This window comes from Alosa alosa, chromosome 13 (assembly GCF_017589495.1).
Source record: "Alosa alosa isolate M-15738 ecotype Scorff River chromosome 13, AALO_Geno_1.1, whole genome shotgun sequence".
NCBI classification, from domain to species: domain Eukaryota; kingdom Metazoa; phylum Chordata; class Actinopteri; order Clupeiformes; family Clupeidae; genus Alosa; species Alosa alosa.
This window is the reverse complement of record NC_063201.1, coordinates 31,615,512-31,635,660: the sequence shown is the minus strand read 5'-3', so window position 1 is coordinate 31,635,660 and position 20,149 is coordinate 31,615,512. Positions and strand designations below refer to the sequence as shown.

The window sequence follows — 20,149 nt, the reverse complement described above, 5'->3', positions numbered from 1 at the left end:
ATCTAAGCCCACTCAAATACAGTACCCTTAATATCTGAGACAAGATGAGCATACCTAAGCCCACTCACATACAGTACTCTTAATATCTGAGACAAGATGAGCACACCTAAACCCACTCACATACAGTACTCTTAATATCTGAGACAAGATTAGCATACCTAAGCCCACTCACATACAGTACGCTTCGAGGGACCCCTGAGCAGCTCTAGTATGGTTATACAGGCAGGAGAACCAGCCATACATTTGTGTGAGGCAGCTCATCCTGATATCTTTGTGTAGGTGATGTGTGTGTGTGTTGACCCGTGCTATGTTTTGTGTTCAATTTGATTGTAAGCTTATTGGTGGTGTGCGACCCTCCAGCTCGCTCCAGTCTGTGATTAATACGTAGGACACTCTTGGCTATGATGGATATGCTAGCCCTGCACAGCTGAAGTTCATTAATAATTGGAATGTTGCAGAGTGTGAAGCAATGAATACTAATTATTCCTTTCATGTCTGACACCAGACCATGAGCCAATCCATCAGCTGGGACTTTAATTTGGTGGAGTAATGGTTCTATCAATAGTACATTAATTCCGTCTTGTGAGGATATAGAGTTGAACCAGACCCCAGACCATGAGGAACCTTTGCTGTAAAATTGGGGCAATGGCTTACAACACCAGGGTAATTAGGGAGAAATTAAAAGCCACCGGGTCCATCCATGCCAGCCTAATTGAATTGAAATGCACATGCAGATAAATATTGGCTTGTGGGAATAGAAGTCTCAGCGCTTTGAGGAGCTTTTTGCACATGGGTACAGATAGAAATTATGTGTATATTTGTGTTAATTAAAATTAACCATAGACTAACTGGTCACATGGCTCTGGATTGGAGGAATAATTAAATCAATGTGGAACAGCGTATAGATTCCACAAAACCCTGCCTGTGTATCAATTATTTTTTTGATGTTGATTTTGTCAATGAGTTGCTGACTGTCATTTTCAGAATCCATTTTATAAAGCGTACATTAAAGGGACACCAGGCAAGCCTGATGCTTTTTCTCTATGAAACTCCCCCTCGCTCGGTCTGAAGCTCTTTTCCATTTCTTTGCATCTTCCGTCAAGGGTTTTCGCTGCTTCTTCGCCGGCTCTGCCATTATACACACGTTTGCAACAATTTTGCTTGAAATAGATTTAATTTAATTGTCTATTTTTTCATATAAAATAAAACATTCACAATTCCATACAAAATGTGAAGAATCAATTAAAAAAGCAACAAAATGGTTACTTGCATTGCATTCATAATCCTTTAAATTAATGTTTATTAATGCACTTTGCACTTGCATACAGAGGCCACAGAGGTCTCTTCATGCCCGAAGGGCCATCTGTGGGCAGAGTCTCCCCCTCATCTGTCAAAAAGAAATGCTGCGCTTTATTTTTATCAGGCTCTGGTCACTAATTGTTGATGGTGAAAGATTAGGCCTGTCTCTGTAAAACTTTCTAGGCGCTGTTTTTGTGTTGTTTAATGTTGTGCTCTGTGGTCAGGGCCTGAGCTGGGAGGGTAATGCATGGTGAGTGTTTGGGTCTGCTGGACACAGGTGGTGGAGGCCAGCGAGAGCAGGACAGAGATCAACGAGACCTGTGAGCTTGACCGCTCTGCAGCCGCACAGCTGCAAGTGCTTTACCTCAGTCCCATCAGCAGGGCACAGCTTCAGCCCTTACAACATTACTCATGACATTTTTTAGCAAACAATCTACTTTCCTGGCCACAAATTGTGGCTGCAAAATAAAAGTGATATGCATTGTATAATAATATTATAAACTCTTGAAAGCCTTGCCTCTGTCAAAAACTAAGGTACCTGGACCATCAACAGTTCAACACATATTTTTTCAAGGGGGGCTGTACAGAAAATATATACTTTCTCATCAACATATCTAATCCAGTAGTTTTCTGTAATAGTCAAACTGCAAGACCATTGCTGAACTCCAATATTATGACATCAACTGACACAAAATGACAGGGATTGGGATGGGGGTGGTCCTTAACAGGGCAGGGCACTGTGCAGAATCAAAAAGGTATGTCCACGGTTCACTTGGGTGAGGGCATCACATATTAAGCATTCCTGCCCAACAGCCAAGAAACAAGCTAACCTTCCTGTCATACGCCACCCTGAGGTAAGAGCCATCTTCCTATCCTCCAGATGACGCCCCAGGACAAAACTCCTGGTGCCCTCCATCAATCACTGCACTTTTCTGCCCCCACATTAACTTCAATTAAAAGCTGCCAGGAGCACCATACGTGGCTATTGATTAGCTCTCCTAACAGGCCTCTCTGCTCCCTCTCAGGCCACTTGCATCTGACAGGGGGGTGTGTTGCCATGGCAGAATGCAAATACCCCATCAGGGTGCATCTGTTTCCCATGCTGAGGGTCAGGCCCTAACGGCTGTCCTTCACACATCCAGTTCACACACACAAATCCTGTTGTGGCATTTGGTCATGTTTGAGTGTCAGGACTCATCCTCCCCACCCAGAAACATTGTAGCATGTATATGTTTGAATAATCACTCTGATTCTCTTTGATTCTTCTCTGATTCTGAAGACAAGTGCAATTGTTTAATAGAAACCAATCCCGGATTCGTTCAGTCCGGTTTAGGAATACTGGCAGTACTGAAGTTCCAAGTTGTTATCCCTATAGTGTTTTTTATCCCTGAGTTTTCTTGTGGAATACATCCAAGAGTGTTGTGGTAGCTGTTCACCATGGCCCCCTACACAGTAGAACTGTCACGCCTTTGTGTGTGGGTGCAGTGCTGTTATCGTGTGTGCCAGGGATGACTGAAAATAAGGAAAAGCAGAAACTGAGTCGTGATACCACGTCCAACGTTTTCGTTATTCAGCTCATGGCTAATAAGAGACGCTTGAAAATCAGTGTATTATTACATTCATATAATAACTGCATTCATTTATCTCTGAGTTTTAAAAATCCCCAAGCATCTTTAAGGTTGGTCACATGAAACAAAACTAAATACTTTAAGCTTTGACATTTGAAGCTTTTGTTTGTTTTTAGACTTTTTTACATTTTATTGACAGGATGGGGAGAGGGCCTGAGAGATGCCTCGTAATTGTGTTATCATGGACACTAGACCCTGTGTTGGGTATGCAACGCCAATGCTAATGCTTTGCCCCACCAAATTGTGTTTGCTGATAAGTGAAACTAAGTGAAATATTTCCGATGTCAACTGAACACTACCATAAACATATAGAGGTATGCTGATAAGCAGATTATGGAATGATCACTTTCACTGTTAAACATATAGAGGTAGGCCTATGCTATATAATAAGAAGATTATGGAATGATCACTTTCACTTCTGCTGCTGTGCTCTGAAGAGAATCACGATCACAGAATTTTTGTTGGTAAAAAACAAAGCAGAGATGAGCAATAGTGAAATGTCCAGTCCATGTAAAATATTGTCATACTTTCACTGAGATATACTGTATACAATGGCAATTTCACAAGCATAGTGGAAGTGTAGGTTTGATATCCTTCAGACACCATCAGTCGATCCATTTTGTATCCATTTCATACATCAAAAAGCCATCACTGTGTCTCCCAAGAAAAGGATAATGAGTGGGTCAAACATCTTAAGCTTTATAAATGAAGCCACATTTATGTGACAGTTGATTTTGAATGCACTCCTTATCAGCTGTTGGAGCAAAGTTGGAGTTGCTCTCCGGTGCGAAGACACAGAGCTTTGATGATATCACCATCTGCTGAAAGAGCAGCACGTCTGTTATTTCTCTGCATCCAAGCGCCACAAAGAGATGATCTCTCTCCTAATCTCTGTCTGTAGGAATATAATGGGCTTCTCTGCTCCCCATTATTACTCTGGTCACAACCAATTACTTTTGCAAGAATTTCTCCCCCTCCAGAAACGAATGTCCTTCATTATGTTAACCAAACAGTAACCTGTGTGCGTATACAGAGGATTCATTAGGGAGCCAATGAAGCGTCATCCTAAACACAATTACACACAGTCAGCGTGTCACCCCACAATGTGCGGTAAGTGATCACTGCAATTAGAGCTGATGAAGTAGGCAATTTGCAAAACAATACAGGTACAGATGACTGTGACCCTACAGGGTTTGTCATTATGAATCACACTCGCCTCACTCCCTCTGTCACACGTTGCTCATCAGTGTCTCAAGGAGACACCTCAGTGAGCGAGCGATTGAAACCAGCAAACAATTCTGTTTAGCACCCACAGCCAAAGAAACACTGTTAACTTCATGTTAATAAAAACACAAACATTACACAACAATTCATTGGTTAGTTAATGTTAGTCTACTCATAAATCAAACTATGCCAGCTCAGGTATTCACTGGCCCTGCTTTTCTGGTCAACATTTTTTGTTAGAAAAGCTGATGCAAATAAGCACAATTGCATGCACATAATATAACCTCAGTTCTAAATGTATCAGAGCATGAAAAAGTTTTACAACGCTTGGTAAACTTGGTTGTTACTGATACATGTGGGAACTGATCTTATTCAAAGTGAGATGCTGCTCTCTTGTGGTAGATATGCATACTACATCACATTTTTGGCGACTGTAGAGCTCCCTCTAGAGTCACAATATATTTATATTTTACTCTGCTATGTAAATAGCAAAGTTCTTGTGACTTATCTGCCCTGTACACAATGAAAATGCTTTTGCTGTGGAGGTGAAGGATTAAACTATCTCCAAAGAGCTATATCTGCTGACAAGGTAATGTTTTATGATTTTAGCAAGACTAGGAGGGCCGCCGTTCTTGGGAGTTGCAAGGTTGGTTTTCTTTGTAGGGACTCGCTACGTCTATGCTGTATGCTAGGTGCTATGCTTGCCTGTATCACAAGTTTGTTTACCATCAAATTGGCTTCGTAAAGGGGAATATCTTGCATAGTGTACCTTTAACAGTAGCTCAGGTGTAGTGATATTATATCATGTATAACTGAGAGAAGTCGGACCTTTGAAGCCCATGTTTGAAAATGAGTTTTATTTCATCTCCATCTCAACCTGTGTCCTCAGCACCCTTTGAAAGATGCCGTCATCCATTACTAGCCTCAGAAGGACAGTAGGCTACATCAAATGATGGTCTGGATGTCAACAGCTTCACTCTAAACATGTAAGCAGAGTGCATATGAGGGAAAGGTCAAGCTGGTGCCCTGGGCAGACTCCCCCGAGCAGACTGCGCCACTCTCCTCAGGAGATTATGTTCTCCCACAGCAATTGACTTTTAGATGAGCACGCTTTGACTTTGACCCCATGCACCCCTGGAATGCTAATGGAGGAGCGTAATGCATGTCGGACTCTGAGTAAAGACCTTTTATGGATCATCAGTGTGTCTGTGTTGTGCCACAAATCCCAGGCATTTTTTTTATGTATATATAAAATGTCCACCATGTGTGAAATTTGTAAAACAGTATTACGTAAATGCTTTCCTGCAACTATGCTGACCATGTCATCCTCAAAAAATAGAAAATATATTTAAACGGTTGGTGTCATTGGTGTTTGTTTATAAATAATTTGTAAAAGTATTTAAACATAGAAATTCCAAATGAATACATTTATTCATAATGCTATGTAATATTCCCCTTGAGACAGTCACCATGGTGATAAATGTGCTCGACTGACAAAATAATGATGGAGTGAAAGAGAGAGGTCACAGTTCAAGGTCCCAGTGGTGAGACTGCACACACTAGTACAATCCACACATGGAAGGTGCTCTCAATTCATGATTAAATGGTGTCTTATGTCAACACACAATGTGTGTGTATGTGTGTGTGTGAAAAAGAGATACCAAATAATTAAATGCACACAATCATCTTCTCAAGACACACCAGTGAACTAACTAATTTAGCTTAATGATAGTGCAAAGAGCCTGTGTTTGTGTGTGTGTGTGTGTGTGTGATGAGCAATAGATTACACACTGAGTCATCCAATCTATTTCACACTATCTTGTACGAAAATAAAGTGCCTGAATAAGACTCATCAGCCAGTCCTCTGATGATGGTGTTCCTGCTCGTCATTGATGGCTCTTCTGGTCGTAGCTCTTTGCCAGAGGCTGAGGCTGGTTGGCCTGCCAGGTCTTAAGGCACAGCTGCAGGCGTGGGCCACAGGAACAACAGCCACAGGCTCCATCCACTGACAGGAAAATGATAGCATGCCCTCTGAACGAAGGAACAATAATGGCTCTCTAATACTGCTGTGACCAACAGTTGTAAACCAATCCTATGGCAGCCACTTAAACAAAGAATCTCACGCTAGGCTTTCTCCTAGAAGTAGTTGGACAAAGACTTGCCAAATAATGCCTGTTCTAAAACAGAATTTCCTTCTCCATTAGCCTATCTATTACAGTTTTTCTCGATTGCTTTTACCTGCTTAAGTAAACTGGAATCCACTTGGTCTTCATGACTACTTTCTTTGCACAGCAAAAGTTATCTCTTGCGAATGTGTTCAAACATTTTCATTGGGTTCACACATTTCTGACATCCTTTTGCAAAACAGTTAACACAGGTGTCATTCAAAAGCCCCAAACTCTAGTTTCCCCATGCTAAACAAAAGGAAAACATATTTTCACAGGTGATATAGATTCCTTGCATAAGTCTGAATCTCTTATACACCTGTGTGAAACTCCTTTGCACAATTCTTCAATCAGCAATCATTCATTATACATATAAGAGATGTCTGTGTTGCTATTTGCAAGTATAGATCTATGCACATTTAGACAAAGTACTGTATTGCCTATATTTGGTGGAGAAAACAGTACAAAAGGTGTTTACTGTAGGTCTATTTCGATAAAAGTTGTAGTTCAATGAAATTTACAGTATCTTGCTAGGTGTTTGCTGCATGTTTTACATGTCAATGACAGTTACATCTTGGAAGGGAATTAATAAATATTTTTTTTATTCAGTACATTTAGTCTTTTCACAGTTTTTTTCTGATACCAGAAAAATGAGAAAGTAATGGAACAGACAGCAAAAATGATCATTTTGAGAACTAGATTTTACATTTTGTTGTCCAGTGTGTAATGATTGATTAAAGAGTGTTTTTAAATTGGCAACAAGTTGTAGTGTTTGAAGGCAAGATTTGCTTTTGCTGCATGTTTTAAGTGTTTTGAGAGAGTAACTGCCTTTTGCAAGCAAAACGTGTCATTTTGTCCAGAGTGCTTTTGTTCAGACATGGGTGTTAACTGTTTTGAGAATGTGATGTCAGAGTTGACACAGGTATCAAAACGATTGAGATTAAGCCATTATGGAGGGAGTGTTTAACATGAAGTGCTGTGATGTGTTACGTAACATTTAGCTATGTGTATAACTGATATAATGGACTATAATCAAAGATTAAAGATCAAAAGATGAAACATTATGTGCAGATAACATCCACTGGCCCTTGAATGTTGTCAGTGAGCTCAGAGAAATCAGTCCCTGAAATCTCCAGTGCTCTCTCTAAGATACTGCTCTCTGTATTTGCTATGAGTGTTTGTGTTTGTGTCCAAGTGTCTTTCATTTGTTTTCTTTGTGCAATGCACAGCATGTGTATGTGTGTGTGTGTGTGTGTGTGTGTCATCACAGAGTGATGCTATTGAATGAATGAATGAAAGAGGACACATTATCATCAGTAAATGAAAATGCATTTATCTGCCTTCTCTGTGTTCAGTGAATCTACTGTACAAATGTGTCTGTATAAAGTTCCTACAGCTTCACAAGTGACATGCATAGCTGCAGAACATCTCCAAACAGTGTGACATCAGACTAGGAGGCTCAATGATATTTACAAACGGAGTGTTTGATTCAAATGACTGAATCTAATGCTGACATTCAATTTTAGGCTTTTGTTCATTCAGTGATAATTATCACCTCACACAGCCCTGGCAGAAATTAATCTAAAAATAGAAAATATATTAAAATAAATATTCACAGCATGTACAGAGTTGTTAGGTGTTGATGAAGTAGACTGACACACATGCGCGCGCACACACACACACACACACACTTGATTCTAGGTTTAAGCTTGAATTCTGCATTGAAGCCATAAGGATTATATTGTATTTCCTACATTGCTCTCAGAAAACCACAGGTTGTGATAAGTATAGGACTTTATCATCTATAGCTTTTTGTGATTGTCCGTGGCTACAGGCTAATCTTTCTATCTGACAAAAAAGATCACTTCATAGGCACTCTAAGCTGCCTAATTGTATTTGAAAAACAAACTGCAAAACAAACAGGAAAAAACATACCGTTATCCACGCATAGAGTGTACAGGATATGCAACCACTGATTTGGATTATGTATTTTAGGACAAAATATAGGACAACTTCAGTTAGATGCTCAGTGCATGGCTGTGGCTTGTGTAGAATTGCACAACTATTGGGGGGGCAAGTGCTCTATAGAAACACTCTGCTACTCAGCGTAATAATGTACAGATATTTCAGTAAACACACACACACACTGAAGTCCAACTATGGCCGTGGCTCCAGCCTGTGGGATAGGTCAAAGAGGGTCTCCTGGCTGCTGATTACGTGCAGGTATTTGACGCAGGTCATGTCTGGGTTGTCCTTCTGTCTCAGTGCGTCTCCTGTGGAACAGAGAGGCTCTTCAGGATCCTGAGCGCAGTGACTGATGAAAGGAACAATTAGATGGGATACAGTCATGATGAAAGGCAGTCACGCCATCATACGCACCCATGGGATCCAGCTGACATTGTTTAATCAAGCGCGCTGACTCGGCTATCATGTGCTGTTAGAACAAAAACAACACAGCAACCTTAATCATTCACCACACGTCACCAAGCCATCTGGCCTCTGCACTACAGACACGTGATGACCAAACCCTGATGCTGCCCGTTTGTCATGTCACTAAAGACCCCCCACAGTCTACTCACCAGCTTCTCAAAGTTGAGCAGGTTGTCCAGAAATGTCTTGTTGCCCTCATGAATGAAAGTAATGTCTGTGGAAACAGAGGACACAGTAACTGCACTGTCATTAGTGTGAAACAGGCCAGTATGAGGAGAAATCTCCTGTTAAAATAATGTCAAGTTGTTAGATTATAACTATAGCAAAGATGCAACGCAAAACACTGTAATGGATATTGGGATGTTATAAGCACCATGATAATTGGCATAATACAGTAGGTCCTAACTACATCTTTCTCTGAGGGTCTCTGAGGTCATGGCCATAGAATAGATTGTGAGTAGTCATGATATACATAGAGCATGCTAGGAGCATCTTGTGTGGACAAAATTGGCTTTGGTGACCTTTAAGTAGCAGAGGCAGGAAAGGAAGCTTAGGGGTCTTCATCTTCTTGAAGGTAGTCCTATAAGCCTTGTGGTTGAGGGAAGGGTCCTAAGACAAAGAAGAAGAGTGTTTGGTCTTTTGTGTTTCCATGGCTTCTGTGTTTCCATGGCTTTTGTGTTTCAGGTGTTGCCAGTATTCTTCTGCACATGATTAAAGGAGCGATTTGTAGGATTGTTACGGAACGTTCTGTAGGCCAAAATCAAAACACTGGTGAACGTTCTCAAGACTACCAGACGCGAGCCTCTTCTGGGTTGCCAGATGTAGCCTAATGAAGACTTAGCTAACGTTAGTTGACCTGCAGCTGCTTTAACGTTTCTCCAACCATAACCCAGCTACACATTACGGACACATTGAAAACAAAAAATACCTCTCTAACCAATGTAACATATTTAGCTGAAGTTAGCAATGCAGATGAAGTTTAGCCTAGGCTACCTGTCGTGGAGAAATATGGGCAACTCTGCGTCAGACTTGATATTCTTCGTTTGACGAAGATGTCGCCATCTCAGGAAGCTCATCCGATGTCCACTTTATGTGTTTCTTGTTTTAATTTTGGAAATGTGAAATTTGCCTGCCTCTGGTAGGCGTTCATGACTAGGCTACAACTGAAAGCAAGTTGACAGGTGGCCTTTGCTAATTTGGCAACACAAATAGGAGAACACGCCAGCCCATTATTAATACGCTATTCTAGAATTAATCATTCAAAACAAACGAAAATTCCAAGAGATTCCGCCCCGTAACTCTTTTTTTTTCATGGGTTTTACGGGTTATAGTAATGTTGTCAAATAATCAATCAATCAATCAATTCATCGTGTTTCCTTACTCTCTGACAACATATGGTGATCATTTTTGGAATGGTTACAATTTATTTTCCATTATTTCCTACATAATGGTCCTTTAAATGGGATAAATTCCCACTCACTGGTAAGCCTAAACCAAACATCAAACATGTTAGATTTAGCTGTTACATTGTACCATTCATTTTACACAGCTCCCCACAGTATGCAATAGAAATCGCCATGGGAATGAGGTCATACATAATATGGAATAAATAATGCTTTATTTGACTGAATTTAATGAATGTAAAGTTTACAAGGTTTTTTAGGGGTTTACTATGCTGTTAAACTGACTACCCACCAACAGTCTTATATGTTTACTAGTGTGTATACCTGCCATATGGATGCTTATGCTAATGAGTTTCCCCTGACTGCAGTTTGTCTGTTTATCGGCTGGCTTCCAACTCTCTGTGTCCCCTCCCCTCCCTTCAGCCCCGCCCCTCTCTGTCTCTCTGTGTCCCCTCCCCTCCCTTCAGCCCCGCCCCTCTCTAATAGTATAAGTATATAAGTATATATACTCTTTTGATCCCGTGAGGGAAATTTGGTCTCTGCATTTAACCCAATCCGTGAATTAGTGAAACACAGCACACAGTGAGGTGAAGCACACACTAATCCCGGGCGCAGTGAGCTGCCTGCAACCACAGCGGCGCGCGGGGAGCAGTGAGGGGTTAGGTGCCTTGCTCAAGGGCACTTCAGCTGTGGCCCACTGGTCGGGGCTCGAACCAGCAACCCTCCGGTTAGAAGTCCAGAGTGCTAACCAGTGGGCCACAGCTGGCCCAGTGGGCCTCTGTCTCTCTGCTCAGCCCATCTCAGGCTGATGGGGCCCCCTTTCGGCCTGCTGGGGATTTGCTCAAAGCTTTTTCCTTTTTCCTTGCCGCCACTACCTACACACTTACTCTAGACCTAGGGTGTTCACTTCTTGCACAACCTCCATGATACACACTCTACCATAACATCTAACTGTACCACTTCTACTCGTGTATAGCCTACTGCATAACAGTGTCAGTGCCCTGCCTGGAATGTGAAATCTTGGTGGGTCCATACATTTCTTCATTTGAGTTTGTCAAGCTCAAGTATAAACATTTCATCAGAATCAGAGACTCTAAAAATAATTGATTTGTTTGATCATATTAGAAACAGAAATGCTCAACAATAATGGGCTATATAAAGCACATTACATATTATTTACACATTTGCGCCTCATTTAATCATGATACTCCAAAAAAGTAAAATATACTATATATTGCACAATATACAACAGTATGTCTAATTTTAAAAGCTAATCTAATTCTAGCGAGAATGTGTTGGGGATGATGATTTTGGATCATGTTTGAGCAGCTTCTCAAGTGGATGTCTCTTGAGAGCAAATCTGTGTGACATCACAGACACACAAACATGCTCCGTCATGTCACACATGTCACCACCATAAAGCACCATCTGTCACAGTGTTCCCAGCAGGGAGTCAAATCAGGGCATCGTGTCTTCTCTCCTAATGAGCTTCTCCCAGTCATAGGATTCAGCTGCTTCTTCATAAGCCCATCTGTCCATACACAGAGAGGGGCACACACCACACACAATGACTTACTGTCAGGGCCTCCAACTCCGAAAACAGCTTACGGAATTTCCCTGGAACTTTCTGTTGGCCAAGACAGGGAGAGATTTGAAACAAAAGTTTAAAAGTCACCACAGATGCATTATACCGTATGGACAGTATAGTTGCATACTCTAAACCACACACACACACACACACACACACGCACACGCACACGCACACACACACACACACACACACACACACACACACACATAAACACACATACTCCCCCCGCCCCACACACACAAATGTCCTCACCTCCCATGTCTGACTCAGGCGACTAATAGCAGCTGTATTGAGGCCCATAATGATGGCAAAGAAGGAGTTCATATTCCTCTGAGCTTTACAACTGAGGGAACAATTACAGAAAAAGTAATTATGGTCAGAGCCACGAGCAAAGCAATATTAGTCACAAGTATTGAAAACAGACCCACCGCATCTAAGGAACATATCTCTAATATATGTATTATAACAACAAAGCCATGCAATGTTCCGGCCCTGGACATTATTGAACATATTTTCATGATTGGCACACAGCACAAAATGAGCCTTGAAGAAGGAAATCATTCTGTTTGCCAATTTAAGTCTGGCACAGCACCATTATTCTCCATGTCATGAGTGCTGCTATTTAAAATGTTTACATCTGAAGGCTTATTAGCATTTATTTTGAATGACCTTAGAGTGAAACCATTTGATTTCTACAAGTAGGCCTACAGTATCAATCAAACCTTCTCACATCAAATTACCAATTATTATTTTTTACGATTCATTCAATTAACTTGGCAGAATTTCATGTTATTACTATTATTATAGTCTGTATTGATGCTACTGACTGTGTGTGTGTGTGTGTGTGTGTGTGTGCGCATGCATTCGTGCTTGCGTGTGTGTGTGTGAGTGTGTGCATGTTATTACATTACATTTAGCAGACACTTCGTGACCAAAGTGACTTTTGTCAGCTATATTACAAGGGATCACATTGTCCCCGGAGCAACTTGGGGTTAAGTGCCTTGCTCAAGGGCACAACGGTGGAAGCCGGGAATTGAGCCGACAACTTTCAGGCTACTGCACGCTAGCCCAGCTTCTTAACCACTATACTACCACCGCCCTCATGTGTGTGTATATGTCCAATTAATATAGCAAGGATTTGCTCACTGAGCTGCAATCTTGATTAACTTCTTCAAAACTTGCACCCGCTTGCAGAGTGAGGTGCAGAGCAGCACTTCGGTCATCACCCAAAGCTGAACTTCATTGCAGCGCTGCAGCAGCCTCTCCATCGCCCCTGTGTGGCCAACATAGGCATCACGGCTGCAGGTGAAGCAGATCAGCTCTGGCTGTGGGAGACAGATGATGACAGCACCACAACAGGTCTCTGTGATGGTCTTGAAATGGACTAGATTAAACAGCCACTACCAAAGATTAATTTTGAAGGTGCCACTGCAAATACAACCCTCCACCTCCCCCACACCTAATGCCAATGTTAATAGTCAGTCAATAACATTTATTTAAGTAAATGTATTTAATAGACAGCTGAATGAAATGGACCCTAATCAAACCAGTTTGGGTTGCTATACTCATTGCTGCAACAAGAAAAACAAATCATAATGTTAAAGCAACTCTGGTCCATTATCCCAAAAAACCTGACAACCTATCACAACAAGATGCATCTGCTGAATTTAAATTAGGACTCATTTGGCCTCATACACAAGGCATGTGAGGGATAGCTTTTCATATTAGCAAAATGTAGCTTCACCAATCTACTTGATATTGTTATGGTTTCACAGACACCTTTTTTAATAGATATAAAGGAACCTACCTCTTGTAGACAATGAAAGAGACTCCAGTCGAAGTTGGTTAGGGTGATAGCCACATCCCAGGCGTTAAGGCCAAGCAGGTGTGATGTCCTTTGCTGTTGTTGGCCATTAACAGTCAGAGGGTTCTACATCATGCAGAAGACAAAACTAAACTACTGCCATACATTTGACACAGGGAACACTGCACTGATAATAACTCAACTGAGAGTCAGCAGCTGATGTCTTACCATAACTGTAGTCAAGTCTTTCCTGTAAACCTGCAGTCTCTCTTCAGATGAGAGGCAATCTGAGAAAACACTGTCTTCAGGCTGAAACAGCACCTTCTCTGAAGACACAGTGGGGAGCGTATCAGGCTTGATGAGCACTATCATTAAGAGCTAACTCTGGAATCTTATATGAGATAAAATCATCATCATCATCAGACCAAAAAGATGCCATTTGTAGTCTTAGGTTTAGTCAACCTTGACCTCACCTTATTGTCCATGTCCTTACCTCCAGAGTAGGTAAGAGCAGCTAGCACCATGTCTTCCTGAGGGCAGTCCAGGAGGTCAGCCAACAGTGACAGCAGCTGCTGTGCTCTGACAGAGCTCTGCGCCTTCACACTGATGTAGGAGTCCTCACTCACATACATAGAGTACAGCACTGTGGACCAGGCAGGCACATTAGAACCCTTAACACTGATGTAGGAGTCCTCACATACATACATACATACATACATACATACATACACACACACACACACACACACACACACACACACACACACACACACACACACACACACACACACACACACACACATTAAAACCGCCCTTAAGTAAGTAATGACAAATGTGTTTGGTATTTCCTTGAAAATGGTAAGTCACTTCTGCATATGCCCCCTCCAAAATGAATGTACATGGAAAGAGAGTTAACAATGACTTACCCTCCCTCTCCTCTCTTGGCATGGTTCTGAGATTAGGCCAGTTGTCCTTAGCACTGAGTTGTTTGTGAAGTACTTTGCTCTAAACGTCAGATAATTACCATAACTGTCAGTGACCACACTCACATACATATACATGTTTGAGTGATTTTTTACAGCAGGGGTAAGTGAATATACTCAGACACTTTCTAAAGGCAATGCTCCCTCCCTCAGATGCTGAAAGTTAGCTCATCTAAAGCATGGTGGAAAAACATAGACTACCCAAAAGAAATCCAAAATAACCGATCCAAAATAAGAGATACTTCTTACAGAGAGAAACATTACATGGTACAACACTAGCTTCCCAAATTCTTCATATATCTGACGTCCTCTTGTTCTCTAGAGTCTTCAAAAGTCTTACCTTTTGATGAGGTGAAAACTTATCCACAGTGCTAGACAGAGAAATAAAAATGTCAAAGTTTGTGGAGTTTGTTTAGAGTTAAATGTAAACATTAACATCTATTAGTGGCTCATTTTCAATAACGAAAACATCAACAGTGTTTACACCTTACAACACTACAATTAGTAAAATGCCACAGTCATATTGAGATATAACTGCAAGCAGCAATGTAGGGGCTAAGCAACCTATTGCTGGACATTGTTGGCATGGACACATTGTGTTATGGAAAAGGTTGCAAGCACTCAAGCATTATGGACAAGGTTGCAAGCACCCTTAGGCGGCAGCAGGTTTACACTCTCTAATCTAAATCCATAGCACCATTAGCCCAGGCCCATGATTGGTAGCTGTGAGAAGGCACATCATGACCCTGATGTCTCACAGTGTACAAATCCCAGGCAGAGTGTTTGTAGCATGAGGGACCGAACCACACACTCTATATACTCCCCAGCTCTCCTCCTGTCTTGAGACCCATGGGTTGTAAACTCACAAATGGCTTTAGCAAAATGGGTTTGAGCTATCACAGCTGTCCAAAGGAGGCCATTTGGCTAACACCTCATTTGAACACTTCATAACACTTTATATAAAAGCCTGTCTGTCTGTGGACGCCTCAGGTCTACCCCTGAGCGCTACACCCATAGCAGCCAGGCGAGTCTGAATCTGAGTGTGGAGAGAAGGGGGCGGGGGGTGAAAGTGGCTGGATAATGGTGGCTGTCAGGGGGAGTTATGGGAGTGCCCTCTCTATTGGAAGGGGTCAGGACAACACGCTGCTGCAGTGGGACAATCGGCCGAGCGAGTGGCACTATTTGCTCTGTGAGGCCAGAGGGTCCAGCAGACCAGACGATCCCTGGCCCTACGGCTCATGTCAGACACACAGTTCACAGCATGTTGACTTTTGGTCATCCCTTCAGGCTCTATTAGTCTGAGACTGGACATTTTGAGCATAGATTGAACTTCTCCCAGTCTGTCTCTCATGTAGTGCATGAGACATTCAAAATCCACCCACTGCCTGCACTGCATGGAGAGAAGTCTCTGGATGTCTTTAAGATCCTTCTCCAGAGGTGGGAAGTCATAGATGTCATCCAGCACACAACGATACAGACTCTGGAAAACAGTATGACAGCATTTACATTATAAGACATGTAAGCCCTTAAAAAAACTAACAGCATTCAAATGACCGCATACAAAACCAGCATAACATGTCATACACACCGGTGCTTCTGAGAGTAACTCATGGTATCATAGGTAAACAAACTTTATAACAATGTGTGAATGAAATTAGCATTTAAATATCATCTTCTAATTTTCAACTTCCTCTATCTCTGCACCCTCTGCTGAGTGTCTGCCTAGTCCCACCTTCATGAACAGGTTGATGTACTCGTTGTCTCGGAGGAAGTTTTTGTAGAGAGCGTTCCACTGGGACACAATCAGCAGGATCTTACGTTTCCTGAGCAGGACAGTAGTCATGTCCTCATGTAGTGGGCTGCGCTTGGAACAGTAGGTGATCACCAGGGGAGTTAAGAAGAACATTTTACCAGTGTGAGAGTGAGTGTATGTGGGGAGGTGTGTGTGTGTGTGTGTGTGTGCGCGTGTGTGTATTGTGTGTGTGTATATGTGTGTGTGTATGTGTGGGTTTATATATGTGTGGGGGTGGGGGAGGGGCTAAAGAACAGAAGGATATTGTCCGAGGAGAGCTTGGCATAAATCATTGGTTGACATGAAGACCAAGTATGTAAGCAGGAAGTCATACAGGAGCGTGTCTGCTGGGAAATAAAACAGAAAGAGATATGGCCATATGTGAGTTAGAGAGCTGGAGCTCACGGTCCCTTAATGCCCCTGCTAACTCACTCAGTTACAGCCCAAATACTAAAGGTGTCAGATATTTTTCCTGTGCTGATTTCAGACCTTGAATACAAGTCATACTCACATAGACTTATGTTCCAAACAGAGAACTATTGGTTTTCAAAAAGAAAATGGAATTGTTTTCAGAGGCCCATCCTTTCACAGCTGGTATTCTGAATGATTTTTTCAAAAGCAGTTGATCTCTGTTGGTGTTCCCTCTTACTCCCCCTCTATCACCCTCCCCTCTCCTCCCACCCCTCCCTGTTACAACCACCTTCTCATATGTGGATCATATCATACAGAATGCAGAGCCTCTAATAGTGTCTTTTTGTTCTAGGAGAAGGAGGAAGCAGCTCCAGCAAGTCACCTTGAGTGCAAGTATTCAAGGGCACGTATTCATGTCTGTGCTCCTTCTCCATAGAGGAAATGTATATACTGACAAGAGAGGGAAGTGTTGTAAGTGAAAGTGACAAAAGGGTTGTAGAGAGTTCTCAGAGAAAGCCTGGTCTTTTGTTGGAGAAAAGATGAGGAAACACAGCCTGCCCTCTTCTTATATGTACAATAGTTTCTTTTGAGATGTCTGCATCTTATTTTTAAGGATCTTTGAAGTGGCAAAGTGGTTGAAGATTGCATATTAATCTTAATTCAGGCAACACCCTTTTGCTAAAAAAGTAAGCTAATGTCTTCTCTGTCTGTAAGGAGGAACAGTCCACCATTGACCGCCATGATAGTGTATTGTAAAAACACTGCCACTTAGTCGTCACTCTGCTTTGCCAATCATCAACCACTTTACTGTTAGCCACTAGAAAGGAGGCTAGCCAGGACCTCATGTTTACTGACCCTTAAAAGCAATAGCCTTTAAGTCAATCTCAGAGAGCCACATCATCATCCCTCAGCTAATGACTTGTGCCTCCTGCACGACCATACCTCAGTTTTAATTTGCTCATCTGGTGTTTAAAGGGCCAAATCGTGGCGATTCCATGCCTGGCTCGAGCCTTTAATCTATTCTTAAACGATCTGAGTGGCAGACAGCTGATTCGCTGATGAGGATGCACCCTGTTCACAGCTCACTCTCATTTCCCTCAATCTGTCTCCGCTCAATAGAATTACCTCTCACACGCAGGAGTCAGAGCTGAGCTGCTATTAGTTTAGCTGTCTCCCTAATGTGTTTACAGGATGGGAGGGTACGGTTTTGTCCTTGAAAGGAAAACCTTATTGTTTTAATGGTTAACCTTTTGAACTTTTCCTACAATATGTACAATATTTTTTACAGAGGAGATTTGACACTCTTTATTTATTCATTGTATTCTACACTGTCATGTGTTTGGTAGATAATAGCCTTATTCCAAATGCACTATTTATTCTAAAGACACTGCAATGGTAGAGAATAGCCTTATTCCAAATGCAGTATTCATTCTAAGGACACTGCAATGGTAGAGAATAGCCTTATTCCAAATGCACTATTCATTCTAAGGACACTGCAATGGTAGAGGATTTTTGTCCTCTGTGGTGTAACCTGAGGAAAAAACAATAATGGACACAGCTAATATCTTTAACATTATCTGTGTAAATTAATAGATGTGCACATTGGTCATTTTTAACAAATGTGGTGTGTTTGTGGGAAAGGGGAGGAGGGAGAGAGAGAGAGAGTGAAAGAGTGAGAAGGTGTGTGCATGCAGTTGTAAATACTCTTCTTTAATTTCACACTGGCTAGCTGAGCTGTGTTCTGCTCCACAGAGTTCCTCACATCATTATGTTAATCTGAAGCAAACAGCTGCAAATTCTGCTTACTCTCTCTCTCTCTCTCTCTCTCTCACACACACACACACACACATACTGTGCACACACACACACATAGTCTACACAAAGAAACTACAGAGATCGACACAGTAATACAAACAAAGACCCCCACACTTGCATTCAAATCACTAATGTTGTACGATGGCGTCTCTTTCTTTCTCTCTCTCCCTCTCTCTCTCTCTCCCTTTGGTGTGTGTGTGTGTGTGTGTGTGTGTGTGTGTGTGTGTGTGTGTGTGTGTGTGTGTGTGTGTGTGTGTGTGTGTGTGTTTGCGTGTGTGTGTATGTGTCTGTGTATCTCCTGATGGTTGAGAGATAGGATGAATATTTCATAATCTACAGTAGGAGATCTGGAGTCTCGCTGCAGTAACTGGTTGAAGTTTCCAACTGCTCCCAAACATCCTTCACCACTGAAGACCGTGGGCATGGGCTTTCCCTTTTGTGCACTCAGGACCCTGGGCATGGGCTTTCCCTTTTGTGCAGGGAATTACATACAGCACACTAACTGTATGCACTTTATGCTGCTATGTTAAGTTATGGCTTACACAACGCTGGTCATGTCTGACAGATTTTTTGGAAGTATGAATGCATGTCCATGTGTGCACAATTCATGCATAAAGATAGAGATGTCTACTAACCTCCAATGACATCAGAATGCACTGTCAGCTGTTTTTACATTCTAAAAGGATGGGTGGAGAGTTACTTTAGCACTCGCACCAGAGACAAATGAGTTCATACACTCTTAACTTCCAACTATGCAGACCTAAACACACAATTCATTGATCCACTCAGTGGTCAGCAATCACAGTTGTCCTAGTCTAGTCAGATTTTACTGAATGTTGTCATTGTAAGCATTACCTGTGTCCCACTGGCCAAAAGCATTTATAATCATGCCTCACATAATGTGTAGTCTGTGTGTGTAATGTGTGTATATCTTGTGTTGTGCGAAGCAGAGGAGAGCAGATATGAAATACACTGTGAAAGGAAGAAGCCCCAGAGCACGTGTAGAGTGACTGTAGCACTGAGGAGAAGACTGACTGGTCTGGAAGGCTAAACACTAAACAGCTGCATTCCCACCTCAAGCCCTCCAGCACACTCTCCCCTGGATCATGTAAACATGAGGCTCATGCCATCTCATGTGTGCTGCACAGATACAGCAACAACAGAGGCTGTACAGGGGTGAAATCAATCAATAACGGCCTCAAATCCCTTTACTCACAAGAAGTGAGAGCGCAAGCATAGGATACAAACATGATATTACAAACACACAGACACACACACACACACACACACACACACACACACACACACACACACACACACACACAAGAGAGAGAGAGAGAATCTATATCCTAGAGGAACCTTTCCTGTGAAATGATCTGGTTAGGCTCACCCTCTTCTCCTCATTTTTCATGAAATCTCTGTTTCTTCTTTCCCCTCATCTGCCCTCATCCCTTGCAGATACCCTCATTGCTCTCTCCTTCCCTGGTGTACCTTCCCCGTGGTCAAAAAGGCTTGACAGGAATACTATAGTTGCTTCTCTAGAGCTCTCATACATTTCACCTCATTCAGACATTTCATAGTCTAGGCGAGGAGATGTTTGGGAG

The 20,149-nt window shown here is 42.0% G+C and overlaps 1 protein-coding gene across 2 annotated transcripts in view; it reads right to left on the bottom strand.

Annotated features, from left to right (window-relative positions):
- Window positions 1-7,131: 7,131 nt before the first annotated feature.
- The window catches only part of LOC125306633 (rap guanine nucleotide exchange factor 5-like), a 14,638-nt gene continuing 1,620 nt past the window's right edge, over window positions 7,132-20,149 (bottom strand). Inside the window, exons 2-16 of one of the 2 annotated variants that reach the window (XM_048262115.1) lie at window positions 16,585-16,666; window positions 16,260-16,404; window positions 15,910-16,007; window positions 14,868-14,898; window positions 14,471-14,549; window positions 14,038-14,187; window positions 13,773-13,870; window positions 13,548-13,670; window positions 12,887-13,065; window positions 11,993-12,083; window positions 11,726-11,776; window positions 9,268-9,355; window positions 8,896-8,960; window positions 8,696-8,750; window positions 7,132-8,589 (exon numbers count right to left, since the gene is read on the bottom strand). In XM_048262115.1, coding sequence (XP_048118072.1) covers window positions 8,474-8,589; window positions 8,696-8,750; window positions 8,896-8,960; window positions 9,268-9,355; window positions 11,726-11,776; window positions 11,993-12,083; window positions 12,887-13,065; window positions 13,548-13,670; window positions 13,773-13,870; window positions 14,038-14,187; window positions 14,471-14,549; window positions 14,868-14,898; window positions 15,910-16,007; window positions 16,260-16,404; window positions 16,585-16,666 — 1,451 coding nt within the window. In that variant the 3' untranslated portion in view covers window positions 7,132-8,473. The remainder of the gene's footprint in view (window positions 8,590-8,695; window positions 8,751-8,895; window positions 8,961-9,267; window positions 9,356-11,725; window positions 11,777-11,992; window positions 12,084-12,886; window positions 13,066-13,547; window positions 13,671-13,772; window positions 13,871-14,037; window positions 14,188-14,470; window positions 14,550-14,867; window positions 14,899-15,909; window positions 16,008-16,259; window positions 16,405-16,584; window positions 16,667-20,149) is intronic. The other variant, XM_048262116.1, reaches the window with a different exon arrangement.